Here is a 20711-nt window from a genome sequence, read left to right on the forward strand (position 1 = left end):
AGGGGACTAGCGCGGTCCTCCGGGCCAGCCAGGCCTTCCCAGCACAGCCCGTGCACGGCGGCCACCGCTCCCCAGCCGTGCGCCCAGCCCTGCCGCAGGGCAGCCGTCCGAGCGCTCGGGACTCCCGAGCCGCCCAGGGTCTCCCGGCTTCCTGCAGCGCTTCGCCGGTACTCGGGACTGGGGAGGGAGACTTCGGGGGCCGCCGACTGCAGCCAGGCGGCGGCTCTGAGGTGGATCGGGGCCAGCTCCGAGTCGCCCCCGCGGCCTCCCTGCCAGCCCGGGACCCGCGCGGCGCTCCCAGGGCACGGTCCCCTCCCCCCAGGTGGGGGTGGGGCGCCGCCGGCCGCTCCGGTCCGCAGCTTTGTCATTGATCCCAAGGTGCTCGCCTCGCTGCCGACCTGGCTTCCAGACTGGCTCGGCGGGACCCCGAGTCCTCGCCTGCGTCCGGCCCCCCAAACTGACAGGTGCTCCCTGGGAGTCGCCACGACTCAGCGCCGCTCCCCCGCGTCCCCACCCCCTCTTTCCTCCCTCGCCTTTCCCCCCACCCCCGGCACTTCGGCACAGCTCAGGATTTGTTTAAACCTTGGGAAACTGGTTCAGGTCCAGGTTTTGCTTTGATCCTTTTCAAAAACTGGAGACACAGAAGAGGGCTCTAGGAAAAAGTTTTGGATGGGATTATGTGGAAACTACCCTGCGATTCTTCGCTGCCAGAGCCGGCCAGGCGCTTCCACCGCGGCGCAGCCTTCCCCCGGCTGGGCTGAGCCTCGGAGTCGCCGCTTCCCCAGTGCCCGCCGCGAGTGAGCCCTCACCCCAGGCAGCCAAATGCTCCTCCTCGGCCTCCTCCTGTTGACATCTGCCCTGGCCGGCCAGAGAACCGGGACTCGGGCTGAGTCCAACCTGAGCAGCAAGTTGCAGCTCTCCAGCGACAAGGAGCAGAACGGTGAGTCTCTCCTTCCCCCTTCCCGCTTCTCTCTGCGCGTCCCGGTTGGCATTGTGCGGTGGCGTGCAGGGGTCCTCCAGCCAAGGAGGTGATGGTCGCGTCTCTGGCGCTGCAGATGTGAGTCCCGTGAGTCCGCGTGCACTTTAGGCGGGTGGGGGTGACATTCCGGGAGTGAGCAACTCCCGAAGCTCACTGGGCTGCGGGAGCGGGAATGCCCCGCAACCTCAGCTGGCTAGGTGGCTCGGGCTATGGGAACGCATGGAAAAGTCAGCTATGACCACATTCCTAGGTGGCATATGGCCAGAGTTACAAGTGAAATAACTGGCTTTAAGAAGAAATCCAAAATGAATGAGTCGTGGCAAGTTTGACTGTACGTAGGTATGGCTGAGCTGCTTAAGAATGGAGAGTTAGGAAAGGTACCAGTGTCCCTAATAGAAACACTGTATATGGGAAGGCAGGCACCGAAGTAGGCGAGGAACAGAGGTCAAGAGGCCACTTGGACATTTTCAGAATTGGTTATGGCTTTTCTCTTGCACTTTTTTTTTTTACATGCCTTTGTGCCCTGAAGTTCTTACCCTTTGGGGGTGTGTTTTTCCTATGTTCGTGAATAACTATTTTGTGTGTGTTGGAAGCGACTTAATCCTGCATAGGAAATAGAATTACTTTCAGCTTTCAAGTGTACCTGAAATGTTTAGAAAACTTTCAGATGCAAGTTCCCCTGGGCTGGGATTGCACAGAGCTGGAGAAAAGCTTCTTTCATAAGTCCAGGGAAGTTTCGGGTGTGTAATTTGCTTAGCCTCTGAACCCCATATGATTCACATCATTCAATTTCCAAACTCTTTTGCTCTTGATGTGCCATTATGAAGTCATTTTTGAGACTCTTTTGTAAACAGAAATTTTATACCGCACATGGAACCACAATGTTAATGTAGACTGTCTAAAACTGGAATATTAAACACGGTGTTTACAAGTGGCGGCTCTTGCTGCTCTTTGAAGAGAAATGCACATGTTTCTCTGCTTTGTCATCTGTTTACAGTGCCACTTCACCAGCCAGGTAAGATGCCCGTGAGTGACGTCTGGGAAACGAGGATAGAGTGCAATCATTGCACAACCAACACTAACATTGTCTACACATAGCGGATGCTTCGAGGTTTCATGTCTCCATTTCAACTCTATTAAGTGTTCATCTTAAAGCAAAGTCCAAAAGTACCTGTGTCCTCTTCATCATTGCTGTTTGTTGCTGCGCCAGGACCTAGTATTGCATTTATTGCTGTGCTGGCTCCTTACGCCTAGCTAATGTGATGGCATGTGGCACCTTAAGGCTCCCCAGCTCTACTGATCAAAGGGCAGCCTAGTGATCTGTCTATAATCATAGGGCTTGCAGAGAGCTGAGGGGTCAAAGGAGCCACAACATCAGTTACACCCAAGCAGGAAGCAGATGCAACCACCCTTTGTCCCTTCCAGTGCAGACTGAATGTGTAGTTCAAACTATTGCTTCTTACTGGAACAGCTTCTTCATAGCAACATTGCACAGTGCTCCTTGTTCATCCGCTATTGCTGTGTCCCAGCATCTCCCAAACTATCTCTACATCGCCTTGAGCTGTCCTTGCAGTTCTTTCTTGTGATCCACCAGCTATCACCACTTTGCAATGAGCCCAAGAGCTTTCGGTTGCCTGCAGCCACACGGGGTAAGCTTCACATTACATCCTCAGAACATGGGAGTTCAGTAAGCCAGGCCACACACATTCTGGTGCCATCTGAGGCTGGGCCATTCTCATTCCTAAGATGCATGATGCTAAAAATAGCCTAGTCATTTCCTAATCTGTGGGCAGAGGATCTAGCTATGTTTAGCTCTTGGAGGGCTGGCAGCAGGGAGTAGAGAGCAGAGGCACTACTCACCTTAGTTTTCAGACTAGGAGAGGTAGGGCCATCCAGCACTAGGGGGCAATATAGAGCTATTTTTCTGCACATGCTCAGGTTGAATTTTCCACTTTATGGGGTTTCAGGATTTAAGGCTAACAGGTGGGTGCAGAAGAAGATCTCTCTGGAATATGACCAGAATTTCCTGGAGTAACAACGGCTTCTTCTTCCTTTTCTTTGGCTTCCGGAATTGCCACTTCATTATTGGATTAGCTGTTTCACCCTCATATAGGGTTGTGCTTAGGTCTTGGTTACCCTGCTGACTTGTGTTGATGGTTGTTCACTTCCATAGGTGTGAACCCTCCTGACCATTTGAGCTAGAGAATACCAGGGGTCAACTTGACGCATTGTGTGTGAAGGCCTTCCAAGGAAATTAGGTGCTATATCTGTTCTACAGCAAAGCAAGCTAGACGCTACACACTTAGCCCAGAGCATGCCACCGAGACTCAGAATTAGGGGTTGGCATCATTTATCTAGTTGCTAGTTACTTGTTTGTTTGTTTTCCACTTTAAGGCTGTAGCTCTTGCTATTTGCATGTTAGATACTTTTACATTTTCTCCTCTCTGTTAGTGATGGGATCAGGCCTCCGAGATGTTAGATAAGCACTATAACACTGAAACTCTCATTTCATACCCTGTTGGCTCCTGTGTGAAGTAAAACTTTCCACATTTTCCTTGAGCAAATGAAGACAAATGGCGCCAATTTTGTGCATTGAATGGAGCCCAATTGGAGATCAATTGCAAAGCTGTTGATGGGGTGATAATCTGAAGTTGGCTCTTACTGTCCTCATTCTCCTTAACCATTTTGTGTTTTGACTTAGGGTTTGTTTTTTTGAAGGCTTATTTATGAGCAACACTTTTTGCATATGTTCTTTCTCGTGGAGTCCTTCATGGTTCTTGGGGCAACTTACCTTGGGAAGAGTGGCATGCTTTTGAATTTTTTGGTCACCCCTTTTAGTGCTTGCTCCTTCTTCCTACTGCTGCCACATGCCTGTATCTACTCAAACTGTGCCCACATCTTACCCCTTTAGATGGTAGCCTGGAAGGTCTTTTGTGAACAAACTGAGAAGGATCTTTAGAAAGGTGCCGAGCAGCAGGCTCTGACTGGGGCTAGCAGGACTTTCCTGCAGAGAAGTCCTTAACTTTTAGTGTGTGACCTTTGTAACATTTATTTTTGTTATCTAGGAGCTTGAGAAGGAAACTTCCTCCTGTGGTTTTTCTTCTGTATGGGAGAGCTGAGGCAGCTGAATGAGTGAAGGACTGTTATGCAATGGTGAGCTCTGTCCTTTCCTCCGGATAGGTGGCTTTGGAAGATCCTACACCCGTGGTTATGCTCTAAGGTGAACCAGATATAGTTCACATTAGATTGGAAAGGTATTCAGAAAGTATAAAGGCATGTAGGTCCTCCACATGTGGGCGTGGAATTTCCGAAGTCCCTTTAAACAGTTGCTGCTGTGGGAACTAAGCTTTCTGGGTAGGTGCAGCCTGCCTGAGGAGCACAGGCTGAGTGGCATAGCTTTCTCAGTCAACCAAGCCTTGCCTGTGTCTGTCACATCAGAATTCCTGAAACTGCCTTCGCACCTGCCTTACACTCTCTTCTACCTTTGTGTTTGTGACTTCTGTAGGGTTAATATTCTCAGTTCTATCAATAAACTTCCATGTCTTTTATGTAAAAAAATGGTGATAATCGGATGTATATTAATTTATATAAAATGCCCACAAATCAAATATTTCCAAGACAATTTAAGTTGTCCCCATTTGTGTTGTTTCAGTCAAAATACCATGCCATAATCAAAGTTCCTTTGTTGGATTATTCTCATTTTTATATTTTAGAGCATTTATTTGAAACTTTTCTGTAGCCAGAATATCTCTGTATGATTCATGTAATTGCTAAGTCACTCATTAAGCACTCTGTCCTGCGTATTCACTTCCACGTCTGGCTTCATTACCCTCTCCTTTACCCCATGAGTCTGTCTAGAGGCTGATTTCCAGTTGAGGTGCCTTAGTACTTATGCTGTTCTATTAAAAACGGGGGAATGTCTGTAGTGTGTCTATTCTTCCAGAAGCACAAAGGAACCAGCCATTCCAGGCTGGCTGGCCCAGCTCCAAGCCTGAGAAAAGCGCCTTCAACCCTGGGACTCAGAGCAGACCCGTTGGTGTCTCTGTTATGCCAACAGTAGCTCTTTCCAACACAGTGGACAGCCTAGCTCAGATTGCAGGCCTGAGCTCTCTGGAGGGACCTCATAGAGGGACCCGAGTGAAAAAGTGGTGTGGCTGCTCTGGCCACCTTCCTGCAGGGTTTTGGCTTCACTCTGAAGTGTGTGCCTGGACAAGGTGTGAAGGCAGACTTGCGAGCTCCGTTGCCTTAGTTGGCTGCCCCCACGCCCCTGGCTTATATTGACCACTTTGCCTTTGCCCAAATTGTACCCTTGTTGTCATGGATATTTGACACGGCTTCTCCCAGGTCAAGCTTTGTTCACCTTTCAGTTTATACTAGCCAACCGTCCTGTCTTGTCAAGGACAGTTAGGTGCATACAGCTGTCCATGCTTTGGTTTGCTTCTCTTGTTTCTTGAATTTCTCCTCCCCTTTCAGTTAATTTTCTGTTCTTCCCTCTCTTACCATGGAGTCTGAGTTCTTTGAGAGCATGAGCCTCATCTGATTTATTCTCCAGAGGAGCTAAAGCACCTAGATCAGGGTGTGGAAAAATCCTGTGTTCCCACTAAATATCTGTGAAATGTTTTTCCTGTGGGGTTTCTTTCTATAGCAAAACTGTGGTATCTATTGTAGAAGTAGGCCCTCTTTAAAGATGTCTTCCACAGTGTTTGGCCTTTCCCATAAGGGATGGCGGGAAAGATCAGAATACTAGCAGCTCTTCTAGATATGATGCTGGCTGCTCTCTTAAAAGTACTGTTTACACACCTGTGCACTGTCTCCATACATTGTGCTTTCTGAGGATGAGGGTTTAATGTGCACCAAGACTCTTGAGAATGGGAACAGATGAAGAGCCAGCAAAATCTGTGTGCTTTTCATTTTGTTTTTTGGCTCATGCACAGCTTGTACCTTAAAATGCTACAAATCAGCAACCAGTACTATGGTATGCTGCTGATATTTGACCTGGGAAGATCTTAGGATCCAATGATAAGAAAACTTGGCAAGGCCTTAGAAAGAAGACATCTTATGTAAATGCATGAGCAGATCACTAGTCAATTGCTAACGTGATAATATATATATATATATATATATATTATATGTAATATATATTATATGAGAATCAATGAGGCCAATGGCATTTTGCTTTCTGAATGAGACACTTTTAAAAGCATTCTTTTAAATATATAAGAAGATTTTGTGCTTTGCAAGTCTAAGAGATAAAAACTCTATCTACAAGAACATTAAAGCAAACAACTTCATAATGAGCACATTCAATTCATAGATCAGCTTGTCTGGCTAATACATACTGTGATAATTTGGCTGTATAAACATGGGACAGTTTGGCAAATGATTAAAAAGGCTGCCTTTAGAATTCTTACTATTCAATTTCAGAGCTGCACAGCAAGCTTCTAAACTGCTTGATGAGTTATTTTAATTAATATTTCAGTTCTATAATTAAAAATAATGAAATATCAATTGACAATGCCAATTGACATTGAAAAGCTTGGTTCTATGAGGGAGTTGTATATATTAAAAAAATCTTGGCAAACTATAGAAAGCACAGTGTGTTATTCTGTTGAGGATGATTTTAAGGGAGACATGGATTTTACATATGTCACATGGTCAGTCTTATTCAGAGGTCCATTTTGTTGTTGTTTTGTCTGTTTGTTTGGTTTGGGATATTTTCCCTAGGCCAAGAACATCAGAAAATAAATTCACAACGATAGATTAATGACTTGCCTAAAACAGAATAGGTTTAGTTCATTGAAATTTTTGTTTTGAGATTATTTAATCTGAACATGAATGATCTGGAAATTATAAAGATGAGCTTTAAGACAAATATTATCAGTAAAACCAAGCCTTTGAATGCGGTAGTTTTGTACTTCTAAGCTCATGTCCTCACATCTATGGTATTGTGCTCACTCCACATTAGATCTTGGGCCTCACAGATGGTGTTCCATTCCATTGGAGGTAGCATTGCCTCCTTTTTGGACATTGGTCTTGGCTGTTAATCCAGTTGTCATTCCAGGGCTAGCTTTACTGCTTTCAATTTTGTGTGTGTGCATGTCTGTTCTGTGCTAATTCTCCTAATGATGGTGCTTTTGTACTCAGCTTTATCCTTTTCCAATTGTAGTTGAGTCATTTCTCAGTCAGATCAGGTGTGTTGCTGAATACCTTGTGAGGAATCCCAACTCCAGGAAGCATGCTAATTGAAGTTCAAGGTCATGAGTTTCCTTGCTACAGTGTCCATTGTGCGTTGGTAAGCCTACAATAGCCACGGGAAAGACATAGAACCCATAGTATAAGATAGGTCTTGGGGACTCTGTATGAGTCTTTCATTTTGGGAAGCACTGTAAGTTCCCAGGAGGAACTGTGGGGGAGCTTACTCGTTCCCTGTGTTTGTGGGAAGTACACAGCCCATCTGCAACCATCCTGTTAGGTATTCAGATAAATGATTAGCTTAGTGGGGTTTCCACAGCTGGTGCAAGATTCCACTTAAGTCTGACTGCAAGACAGGCCTTGGAGTCATGTGTTTTGTCTTTATGAAAGACAAACAGATCTTAGATGCTTTATTAGGACATTGCTTTCAATCAGGAAATATAATGAGCATGTGCTCTGTGCTTAGCTTTGCCTAGGTGCTGGGGTTATGCTGGGTATGTGAAGAAGAACTTGTTCTTCCTCCCCCTCCTCTTCTTCCTCCTCCTTTTTAAACATTTGGTCTTGCTTTGTAGTTCAAGCTGGTTTTTGGGCCAAGCTGGTTTTGAAATTTTCCCATCTTCCTTCCTCACCTTTTTGAGTGCTGGGGCATTTTTTGTCCTTGAAAACTGTTATAGACAGTAGACAGAACTGTCCTTTACCTCATGTTCTGTCAGTTCTGTGTCAACAATAATATAGGGATGAAGAAGACTGACAGCACTTAGATAGTTTCTTGATTGGCTGATTTTGTCTGGATAGCAGGTTCAAGGAGACATGTTCCTTTAAGAATAAGCTGAATTGATTTCAAATGAGTGTTTGAGGTAAAGGGAAACATACTATAGAGAGAAAAGAGCATGAGCAAAACCACAGAGGCGAGAACAGTTTCGATGCTAGAGTGAAGTCTGGAAGAGTGGAAAGGTGTCCTGAGCTCATGTGTTTGAAGTTTTGATACTGTTTTCAGTGTCTGCTCCCTGTAGCATTGGTAGCCAACATAATGAAAGACAAAGTTGTCTTCATGTTTATAATTCAGCTGAAAAATCACTATTTTTAGTTATTTTCTAAATAGGCATGCATGCAGGGACAGAATTCTGCATTGGTGTTCATAGTTAATTACTCAATGCTTGAGTTTCCCTTTTTTTCTCAGGAGTTAGGAATACACTGAATTGGCTAGATGAGCAGGCTGCATAATCTCTGGTCCAGCTCCCAAGTGCTTTGCGAGTTCTCACTATTCTGTACTGCCTTCCTTATGTAAACAAAGAGCTATTTTCACACTTCATTCATGAAAGAGATGGCATGCGGAAGGAGGCAGAGGCGGGGGTAGGGTTCCAGAGGTTGACAAGAGGCGGCTTCTATTACAAGCCATTAGTATAACGAAGCTCTTACTTAAACATGGATAACCTTAATAAGGGAACAGGAATTCAAGTTTAGTGGACTATTAGTCTTTCTGAGATGTTTTGGCTGCACTGGGTGTCTTGTGAGGTTCATTCTAGCCCCTGTACTTCTAACAATGCTTACAATATTTAAGGTAGTTAAGAACTAGAAATGACTAAATTATGGTGAGTAAGCTGTGTTGATGTGTTGCCATTCTTTGAGGCTATACTGTTTGCACTCCAGGAAATCCTTGTTCCTGGGTGGATGCTATTTTAAGCATTTCAGTGTCTGGAAGATGGAACAAGGCCTCCGGCTTAAGTATGCCCAGCTGCCCACTGCACCTGCCCTTGCATCACAAAGTAGAAGAGAAACCGTCAACAGCAGAAGTTAGACTTCCATGACACTTATGCCATTTCTGGCAGTTCTTTTCTGCTGGCTATTTATAAGGACATCTGTCTTCTAAACAGTTATATAATTTATCTTTTCTTTCTACTGAGGGATAAATCACAGCTTATATCCCATACTGCTACACATATTCATAGCTAGTGTGGTTAGAAATGCAAATTGGGAGGTATTAAAGTGCCATAATTTCCCTTTCTATGGCAGCATCGGGTTTTACACTCAGTGCATTAAGGAATATTTGCTTGAGATGTGAGCAAGATGTGAACAGAAGACATGAAAGAAATATTCGACTTTCTTTTTCTTTATTTGAAACAGCATCTTTCTATACAGCGCTGCTGTCCTGAAACTCACTATGTAGATCAGGCTGCCTAGAAATTTCAACTTTCTTATCAGTGGATGCTTTCTCACTGGATTTGGAAAAGTGGGACAATTCAAAGTGTTTACTTCTGACTTGTATTTTAAACCTAGATTTGATTATGGGGGCTGAGTTTCACATTGTTTAAGAACCTGGGAAGCACCATAAAGCCAAAGTATTGCACGGTAAAGTGTGACCTGCTGTCAGATTGCCGAAGAATACACTTCGCATGTGTAGGGCTCTGGTTTCTCTCAAGAACAATAAAAGATAGATTCACTCATGAATCGATCTGAATTTCTTCAAGTGATTTTTAAACACTTCAAAAATTAAAATTTGATATATTTGAATTGAAAAGCATGTTTCTATACATCTATAGTTGAAGGGAGGCGATCTGGGAACAGAGCTGTGTGTGTAGATAACGTCATCATCAGAATCTAATTCAGTCAGTTGCAATAGTGTCTCAACCTATGCCTACAGTTCACTACTCTGCTGTTGTTGGCACTCTAGGAACACGTGGAGAAGCTCACAGTGCCAGGAGCACACGTCATAGCACAGGCACATTTTCATAGCCTCTGATGCAATGTTCTATCCAGTAGAGGTACGGATGATGATGGAGACAGAATCTTTCTCTGTGTTTGTCCTTGTGGTCTAAATTTTCATGACTATTTCTACATGAAGTGGGCATAGCATAGCACTGCAGGTTGAGATCTGGCCAGGATACTGAGAGGCTAATTTAGAAACTTAAAGAGTGACACTAAACCATTAAAGACTCACTTCCATTTCTGTTTTCTTCAGGATATTTGCAGACTTGAGGCTTAAAGGTATGAGCAAGCACATGAAATAAGGAATTAAATAATCTCTCTGCTTCTTAAAAAGAGTTTTTATTTCCTGGTGGAAATTCATTTTTAATCTGTTCCGATAACTTTTAATAGGCATCAGTTGGGCACCTCATTAAGCTAACTACTTCAAAATGATTTCCTTCTAGAGCCTGCGTTTACATCTTAGGAAACCAATTAGCTTGTCTGGATTTCCCATTTCCCTTACAGTCTTCCTCTGTAGCCAGCTCAAAGTGGTTAACCCAGCATAGCAAAGCCCTTGGAGGTGCAGGCCTCTGGAAGAAGTGCAAGTGCCACACTTTGCCCTGGAATAAAAAATGGGGAAACAAGCCTCATGTGCTATATCTGCCGAACATTTAAAACTGCACAAAGCACAGGAAATACTTTTGGCATGTGGGAATGTGCGGCTTTTCCAAACTACAAACACTGCTCTGCAAAGTTCCCCGGTAGTGGTGAATTATATGAGCCCACGTCCATCTAAGCGAGGCTTGTTTAACTAGCTTGTGGTTCTGGGGCTCATTCAAACACTCTTAAACAAAATAAAGGGAATGGATGTAATAACTTCTTTATGGAAAGTCCATAAAAAGCTAGAGGGCCGTGTAAACAAATTGGGTCATTTACTAGATGGTTAAGTGATAGATATGCAGTCCAAATTTAGGGTGGCATGTGATGTTTTTATAGGGCTGTGCCTGTGTTCTACCTTGAGTGCAAAGGGGTAAACTTGTCTGTTTGTGTGTTTGTTTTTGTCTGTCACATGAATTCTCACCATTGTTATTTCACTGTAGAGCTGGAAAACACCTAAGATTCTGTCTGTGTGAATCTGTCCACTCTATGGGAAGAGTTGAACTGGCCTACTTTTTAGTAGCACTGTGTTCTATTAAAGGAAAATGTGATGATTGAAATTGAAAATTTCCTTCTGAGCTCAGACATGTCTAAACTAATTGTAAAATAATTGTTCTGCCTCACAAGTGTAGACCTATAACTAAGCCATGTAAAATAGAAATCCAACAGCAGTATGACCTATGGTCATTGTAACTCAACTTGTCCTGGAATTGAACCTCTTATGACCAACCTCATATGACACTGGATTTGTCTAATTTCTGGAGAATTAGATCTTAAATCTAGTCCCCAGTTGTCTTCCTCTCAGTAGAGTGTACTTACTGACTGCATTAGCCTCTTCCTTTTCCTTCTCTGAAATTGAGCGTGAGTGTTGTGTCAGACTGGCCCAAAACACAGACTCTGGAAAAGTGGGGCATAAACACATCAGAGTGAGCAGAAGATGGCAAGTGATTTCTATACTGATTCTATGGCACGTCTTAATTCTCTGGCATCCCTCATTTCTGTTAGATTTATGTGGCTTTAAAGGAAGCGAGTGTGTAAGTAACCCATAGTAAACATCGATGAATAAATGAACCTTTCAAGCTTTTAACAACTGATGACATCAAACCATATTGGATACTCTTTTAAGTGTTGATGTTGGAAGTGTAACAGAGGAAATAAGTCCTCTGGCTCCCAGGGTTAAAGAAAAGCGACAGTGGTGGATACTACCATGTCTACGTAATATGTGACTTGTGCTTTTCTTTTATTCTTTTCTTTCTTTCCTCTTTTTAAGTAATGGCCTTAAGTCTAAAACAACAACATCAAAACACTCTAAGATTCTTCTTTTAAATTGGAAATGTCTGTGATCTTGCACCCAGCAGCTGAGGTGTGAACTCAGCATCTTTATGCTGTTTGTCTTCATACAAACTCTCTGGATTGAGATGCGAATGACAGAGAGTTCCTGCTCAAATAGTAAAGCATTATGGAAAATGAAAAGGTAAATTAGCCTTTGTGTTATCCAACTTTCCACTGCTAAAACGGTTACCTAGGTAATCAGTCCGTAAAGTAGCCAGTTTTATTTGGTTCCTGGATGTAGGACTTCTCACCCATGACTGGGCAGACCCGTTTCTCTAAGCCATTGGTTGGGGGCAGTACATCATAGTGGAAGTGTATAGCTGGGAAGCAGAATTGAGGGAAACCGAGGTGCTTGTTCCCTGCTGTACCCTTCAAGTGCGTGACCCCAGTGATATGAAACCTCCTACTAGACCCTGCCCATTTAAAGGTTCTGTCGCCTTCTATAGTGCCATTCTGGGCTGTGTGTGAGTGTGCGTTTGAGTGTGGAAGTCAAAGGACAACTTTCTGGAGTCAGCTAATGCCTTTCACCTTTACATGGGTTCTCAGGGCCAGGCATGATGGCCATGGAAGACAGCTATAATCAAAGAACTAGGGAGGCTGAGGCAGGAGAATTGATATGAGTTCTGAGGATCAAATTCATGGTGGCAGGCTTGAGCAGCCGGTCCTTACCCAGTGATCCAAATCACCTGCCTTGACATTCTATAAATAGTTCTCTTCATGCCTGCTCCAGGCTTGCTGGCGGCTCACTGGGGTGGGGTGGGGCAGAGAAAGTATGGGATCCTTGAAACACCTACAGGATTCAGCACTGAATATTGTCCCAATTCCTCTGAAAATTGGAACAGAGAACACATCTGTTTTATACTGGTACTTTTTTATCCTAGAGCCACTTGTGCTGCCACCTCAGCTCCGTCTGGTGATACAGTTTTACTTATGTCTAGAGCACTTTCAGGATCTCATGGGTTGTTTCGGTTTCAGCTCTCCATATGTGAAATCGCAACTTCCAGTGGGTAGTTTCCGTTCTGCATTCCAACACAAAGACTTACATTGTATACACAGTCTATTTAAAAGGCAAGAATTATTTTCAGGATATTAACATTTCCATTTGCGGGTAAAACATTTATACTTGCATTTATAATCTCTGAAGCCAATTTTTATCCAAAGTTTAGTGCTGGTTACTTATGGCACCAAGTGATCCAAAGTGTCCTTAACACTGTTATCTAGGTTTTTGATGTTGTCCTTTACCCCCTCTGATCAGCTGAGTGAGGACAATGTGAGAAAACTTCCCACAATGGAACTGTGGTTGAGTCTGCCCCGGTCAGACTGAGATGCACATGACCTGCGGACCAGATGGAAATCCAGATTCTGAGCTAACAGGCCCCCAGTGGAAACGGAGACTTTGCATTTGAACAAGCTCTTAGGTGAGAATGCTGTTGCTGGGCTGAGGACTCACAAATCTTTTTGTCTACCAAGGGCTACTGAGATTCTTTCCTCAAATTTTCTTATGAAAGATGACCCACAGCCGACCTGTATGCACCATGAACATCTTCATTTTCCCGAGACCCATGCATTCATCTGGCCCGAGAGGTCAATTCAGGCCCATGCACCGCTGTTCTAATGGCCTTGTCATAGCTCTGGAGACAAGTCAACCAAATGTGCTTGCATATGGACTTGGTGTTCCCAGCCACAAGCTCTTGATATACTGAAGACCTTGGAATGCTGATGGAACCCAGGGTGTTTCTACCTCCAGGACGGAACAGGCATCAATCTTGGAGCAATCCGGGAGGAGACAGGATGAAGCAGGGAAGGATGGGTTGAAGGCAGAAGGCATAGGCTTGTGAGAGAGCACAGCACAGTTTCTTTTCACAACTGAAGTCTTTGCTATGCAAAAACAACACTGAACGTTAAGTGCTAATTATGAATGGCTATATATGACATACTATAACATGCTATAGAACATATGTGAATGTTATTTTTAAGACTCTCACAACCCATTGAAGGGCTTCAGTTTTTAGATTTATATTAGATTCCTAATGCTTGATTTGCTTTCCTTTTAAAATATACATTTAATATTTTTCATGCCATTATTTTATCATTCTATATTTCCCCAACTTTATCAAATGCAATTGATAAATTAAAAAAAAATCAGTGTATTTACCATATTCAGTTTAATGTTAGATATGTGTGTTTCCTGGAAAATCACTACCACACATCAGCTAGCTGTTCATAGCCTCACATGGCTATCTTTTTGTGAGTGTGGTGTTAACTTTTAAAGTTACATTTCTTTAATACACATTTATTTGGTTTTTATTTGCTAAACTATCTATCAGGCTGAGTGTAAAGGACAGAGGGACTGGAGATGAACCGGGTACATACCACGGTTCAGCTGCCAAGGGCTGAAGATATGGCCCATTTAGTTGGTGCTTGAGACTGGAGAAGAAATTCTTCACACTTATTCAAAGCCCCACAAGCATTTAGGGCCCATCTTTCCTGGTGCTCTGCTAAAAGCCTTTCCCATTTTTCTATCTGCTGTTCTCCTTCTCCAAGACCTCAGAACGCTCCATAGCCACCACACGTTATTGTGGATTCTGATCATCCACAATAGCTTCCAAAGCTTTTAAGTGTCAATTGATAAAATGTTGAATGATCTTTAGCACAGTGCCTGGGATGGTAGGTTTTGGGTGACCAAAAACATAAAACTAAAAACAGCGCAGTTTGCTCTGCTGCTGTGCTGTTGGCTACTGGGATCCTAAACCATCATCTGAGATCTTTGAGTCATGTGCCTTGTTTCACAACCGAGAGATGTAACTCATGTCATTTTGAGGAAGTAAAAGGGGACACACAGGATTGCTGCAGTCTTTCTGCTTAGACTGAATAAAACTGATGAACAAAGAACCTGATGGTCTGATTATAATGATGACTACTTAGAATATTATTTCCTCAACCAGAAAACAGAAATGTATCCTTTCCAGGAAAACTACTTTTAAACTGTGAACTTTGTGATTATGTTTCATTGCAGTTGACTTGTTTAGAGATCATGTCCTACTGAAAGTCAATTTGCAAAACCTTTAACTTTTGGATTCTCCTTCTGAATTTTCCAGTTAATGTAAGATGTAACTTAGGTATTTTCTTCTTATTTTATAGTTTTCTTTCTGTTCCTTGGGATTTGAAATTGACAATTCTAATTTATCTTTAAGAAGGCAAAAATATTGGAAAGGTTTTTTTTTTTTTTTTTTTTTGTTTCTTTTAAAGCCACTCTAGGTTATGCTTTCTTCCTCCTTGGAAATAAAGTTGATTTTCTGAGCTCTGAACATATGAGATTATGGGCAAGTTTTTGTAGCTCTGGCACATGAACAAAACAGAAGCAGGAGAGAGAGAGAGTTCAGAATTCATGGCAGGAAGCACATGTTCATTCAGTATGCCAATATTTATGGTGTCCCAAGCAAACTAAAACCACACAATCCTATTTACATAAGCCTGGTGCCTAGACAGCACAGCCTTATGCTATGTGGAAGGAAACACAATGTTTGGGACCTATAAAACCAGGCTTTTATTTTACATTAACTTCCTTTTTCTATGAGGGAGAGTCACTCATTCATTGTTTCCTTTATTTATCATGTATGTTCAGATTTGAAGTCAGCCACAGTTAGAAGAGGTGACATTTAGCAGACAAGCAGACTGGCTCTGTGCTGCCTTGGGAACTGGATGTAGGAGTTGTATCCTGGCAGTCTAGACTTAGGTGTGCTGATTATCCACTGAATATGGACTGCTTCACAGATAAACCAGTGATCCTTGGCTTTTTGTTTGTTACATCTTCTTCAGGCTCTTGGCTTGTGTTTCGTCTCCTTGCAAAAGTTGACACACATACTTTCTATAAGAATGCATATTCACTTTTTTATGGCAAGTATCTTTAGATATTAATCTCTAATAAATTTTTAAGGAGGAAAGAACATCAGAGGCATTGTTGGGAGTCTGAGTCTTCGCTCTGCTTTCACAAGACAAATACATGTAGTAATTTAAATGTGAAAAATGCATTTACACAACAGGCAGGGCCGTGGTGAAAAACATGGTACCACTGCAGTGCTGCTGGAAGTGTTTTCCTTAGAAGCCCGTGTGGCACATCTGCTTCTCCGGTTCTTACCAACTCCTTCGCTGACTCCATTCTAGAAAACTCTCTGGAAAATATCCAAAAGAAAGTTTCTCAACACAGTTGTTGCTTGAAATCAGTGATCTTTGGTGCAGAGAGGGAGGGTTTCCCTCTTGAAAGATAAAAGAAAAAATAATGGAAGGAGCAACTCCCACATGAACCAATGAAGCTTGACAGTGTAAATCCTCCTACTTAAGGGACAGAGCCCAATATATTAAAGAAGTCATCTTCTGCTTTGAGCTCTGTAACTTGAACATTGTGCTTGGGCTTTTTGTTTATATTCCAAACATTTCATTCTTAAGATTCCTTTTAATGTTCCCATGAAAAGACAAAATTTAGTATGTTTATTTTGTAAATAATTATCCTCAACATAGATTAAAGAGACAATGAACTGTTATTTTCATACTAAGTTAATCAATGTTTTTATTCCCAAAAATTTGAAAATTATAAATTTTCACTGTTTTTCATATCTAATTTTGGTACTAGAAAAACAGATAACAAAATCCAAATAAAATAAAACAGAAGTTCTGTACAGTTTATTCTGCAAATTTAAGCCTATTACACTAATAAGCAAAAGTGAATTTCTTTTGTGATGATTAAAAATTTGAAGAATGGTGATTTATTTTATTTTTTATCTATTTATTTTTATTTGTGTATTTATTTTTTGTAGACTGTTAGTAAATACATTTAATTATTTCATGCCAGGAGCCTCCTGAGGGTTGGGGAAAACTAGCCTCTGCTATTCTCATGGTAGTCTAGCCATCAAAATTGATTTCCCCATTTTGTGTGTCACTTGGGTTTTTGTGCTGGAACTGACAGCAGGTTAAAGAATACTTCATATCTTAAAACATAAACAGGTTCGGTTTTAGTGTGGTCAGTATTGCCAGTGAGTTATAAATGTGCAATTACACTGAAACAATTTGAAAGGAATCTGTGCTCTCTGTACTAGATAACTCCTCTATTTTCTCCAGTGATTCGGTACCAATGGATAGGTATGAAGCTTTTTAAAAAATATATTTATTTTTATGTATTACAATTTATTCACTTTGTATCCCAGCTGTAGCCCCCTCCCTCATCCCCTCCCAATTCTGCCCTTCATTCCTCTTCTCCACTCATCCCCCTCCCCAAGTCCACACATAGGGGAACTCCGCCTCCCCATCCATCTGACCCTAGCCTATCAGGTCTCATCAGGGCTGGCTGCATTGTCTTCCCCTGTGGCCTGGCAAAGCTGCTCCCCCCTCAGGGGGAGGTGATCAAAGAGCCAGCCACTGAGTTCATGTCAGAGACAACCCCTGTTCCCATTACTAGGGAACCCACTTGAGACTGAGCTGCCATGGGCTACATCTGCACAGGGATTCTAAACAGGACAGTAGCCTACCACAGAGGACCCCTGAAAGACTACCCAGCAGTGTAACAAAGCAGATGCTGAGACTCATAGCCAAACTTTGGGCAGAGTACAGGGAATCTTATGAAAGAAGGGGGAGATAGAAAGACCTGGAGGGGACAGTAGCTCCACAAGGAGAGGAACAGAACCAAAAAATCTGGGTCCAGGGGTCTGATGCTTCTTAAGAAACTTGGTGCCCACCTGTAAAGTAGACGTGCTCTCCTATTACTCTGTAACTTCAAATTCCTGCTTCTGACTCTAGTGCTCATGGGCAGAGAGGATGCTGGTCAAATCAGAGAGGGTAGGCAGCAGTCCAGAATAAAGTTTTGCTTATTTTAAAAATAACAAAATCAGGGCAGACTCTGTCTTTGATGACTTACATTATCTTCTGCTGATTTTATTTCAGGCTATAGGGTTAAAACAAGTTACACTCTACTGAAAGCAATATGATCTGTGTTGTTATTTTACTCAGTTTTGGAGAATGAAGTCTAGAGCAGCTCAATAATGGTGGGGAAAGAACATTTTTCTTCCTTTGCATGCAAGCATGTTATTGTCAATTTCCTTACTCCCAAAATTCACACTTGGAATCACCTAGAGATTTTAGATGTGGACTATGTGGTTGTCTGAGTTTTTCTTTGGCTCTTGGAGGGATTTGGTCTAATCTCCTTTGCCACACATTTTCTAGGAACCAGAGATTCAACTATTTCTAACTCCATGGAGAGTGGATCATCAGGCTCAGGTTTTGGCTAGTAGAGAAATACCTCACTCTGTCTACCCTAAAATCCAAATGCTAAAGCAGACTGTGGATTAAAGCACCTTCCTTCCTTATTTCCAGAGAGACAGAGTATCTCTCTCTCTCTCTCTCTCTCTCTCTGTGTGTGTGTGTGTGTGTGTGTGTGTGTTGTTCACTGTCTCTTTCTGTCTCTCTCACACACACATGCACACATGCTCTTGTGTTGTGCTGTTTTTGCTTTTTATGATTTGGGGTCTTTCAGTCTTCTAACTAGCTAGTTATGAAGGATTGGCTGGCTGGCTGGCAAATCTCAGGTGCCTGTCTGTCTCCATCACCCCAGCACTGGGGCAACTACCATACCTAGCTTTATTTAATTTAATTAATTTATTTATGCATTACTTTACGTGGGTTCTGGTAACCAAACTCAGTACCTCATTCATACAAGGCAGCCAGCTTAAAAGCTTACCTATCTCCTGGGCCTACAGTATCTGTCTTAAACTGGAGGCCACTCAGGAGTCCTGGCTACTTAATTTTGTCTTGTGACATTCTAGAGGGGAAACCTTTCAAGACTTGCTTGGTAATGTTACAATTTAATTGTTAGAACTTTCATGGGAACAGAGATGTCAAACATAACAAAAGCCAATGTCATCATATTCATAAATAAGCATATATAAATACCAGAATGCATGTGTCCTTCACTCCTTAACCATACTTGTATGAATCTCAGGAGAAACACCTGGGATGAAATCTGATTTAATTTAGTAATAAGCGGTGCTGTTTGATGCGTTTTGGAGGGCAGCCTGGCGAATGAGGTTCCTGGTCCTCCACCGCTGTGGAGGCGGAGGCTGGTTGTTATTGGTGTAGGTCTGTTTCCTCTTATCTCTGTTTTGTCTACAGTACCTGGAGCCTAGATGCAGGCATTTGGTACTCACAGCGAGAGAAATGTGTCCACCTCTTCCCTCTATCTTTAAAGTAGAAGCTACCACATCCACGGTGTCATATTCAGGGCTTGGTAGCCATTTAGAAATTTAAAAAGCAAACATCTAAATATATGAAATCTGATTTATTATAAAATTTGGACTATTTTAAAGATATATTTGATAATTATTGTCATGTTTTATTTTTTACTTTCACAACTACATTTACTCATCAATTTGACACTTAAAAGCCTGTAAGTACAAATAGACTATTTTTTAATAGTCTACTACTACTACTAGGAAGGGACTAACAGCTTTACGTCTTAGCTTTTGTAGCTGGGGTGTGGAAGGGTAGCTGGAAATAACAGTGTAGGAGGAGAAAAGACAGAGGGATTTTATTAATATTTCACATTTCATAGGCCCTGGGATTTCACAGAAAGAAGTAGAATCCTAAGGGAGTAGTTAGACATGAGGCTTGATGTGTCTTCCTAACCAAAGATGGTATGCTGTAGAGAGGGATCAGATAAAGGGAATGGTTTAGGAAATAAAGTGAGGCTTAGGAAGTGGCTTGGGGAAGTATGTAGGAAGCATCAGTGTTGCTCGAGGGGTGTTATAACAAGGTCTCTTGATAGTCCTCTAGGTGGATGAGAAAAGAAATAAAAAGGAGAAAACGTGGCTGTTTCTAGGTACACTGGGGGAGACTGTTTATTGTAGATAAAAGGGAAAGCACAGTCACAGGCAGAGACATGTGAAAAAATCCAGAGTAGACATGACCCTGAGCCCTGTGAAGAGAGGGGAAAGCACGGGAGAGGAGAAGCAGATACAGTAGCCAAGTGGGCAAAAGGTTAAAATAGAAGGGGGAGGGTAACAAAAATGGCTAGATTATATACGGAAGAGCCTTTGAGGTAAGGGCAGCCCGACCCCTGGGCTGGAGAGCTCCTGGTAGAGGGTGAGATATGCCAGCCATACCATGTAACAGATAGTGAGTGAAGGATGCTGGGAGAATCTGGCAGTCAGGTCTCTTCGATACATTAAGTAAGCACCTCATTCCCTTGTCCCAGGGTCTGAAACACCATTTAATACCATCTCTCTTTTTACAGTGATAAGGGTCACGTTCTTCATCCTGATTTGGGGACAGGTATTTCATGCCATCTTCATGTACAGAAAATGCACCCCATGTTTGAAGGTACACAATGAAAAGAGGTCTTTTTTTTTCTTTATTGTCGATTCTCAGCTGCCTTCAGCTCCAAGCAATTGTTCTACTAGGCTGAGTGAATAAAGGTTCTACCCTCAAAACCATTGGTTAAAATGTTTAGACTTTTCTAGTGGCAGACAGGGCTGGGGAGAGAGGGTTCAGCCAGGGCTGGTGTCCCTGAGGCATGCCTGGACTTGTTTAAAGAGAACAGCCGCCCCGGTTTCTGGCATGGGTCATTTTTCTCCACTTCCTGAACGAGAAGCCAAAAGTTACAAATACTGTGTCATTCAGTGTGTAATAGCATCTGGCAGGACCAAACCTGTGTCATCTCAGATGGGTCCTCCTGTGTGGTGCTGGGGGGGGGGAGAGGGGAGGGGCAGGGCTGCTTTTTCATTGGTGCCGCCCTTGACTTCCTTAGGAATCAGGTCATCCCACTAATGCACAGTTAGGAAATGTGGAGGGTTATGATTCATTTTATTTTGGCTGTGCACAG

The 20711-nt window shown here is 42.7% G+C and overlaps 1 protein-coding gene across 1 annotated transcript in view; it reads left to right on the forward strand.

Annotated features, from left to right (window-relative positions):
- Positions 1–348: 348 nt before the first annotated feature.
- Pdgfc (platelet derived growth factor C) overlaps positions 349–20711 on the forward strand; it is a 160019-nt gene continuing 139656 nt past the window's right edge. Inside the window, exon 1 of the mRNA XM_055596690.1 lies at positions 349–940. Within this exon, the coding sequence (XP_055452665.1) occupies positions 823–940 (118 nt within the window). The 5' untranslated portion in view covers positions 349–822. The remainder of the gene's footprint in view (positions 941–20711) is intronic.

This window comes from Psammomys obesus, unplaced genomic scaffold (assembly GCF_907164565.1).
Source record: "Psammomys obesus unplaced genomic scaffold, mPsaObe1.curated_primary_1811, whole genome shotgun sequence".
In the NCBI taxonomy this organism is placed as follows: Eukaryota; Metazoa; Chordata; class Mammalia; order Rodentia; family Muridae; genus Psammomys; species Psammomys obesus.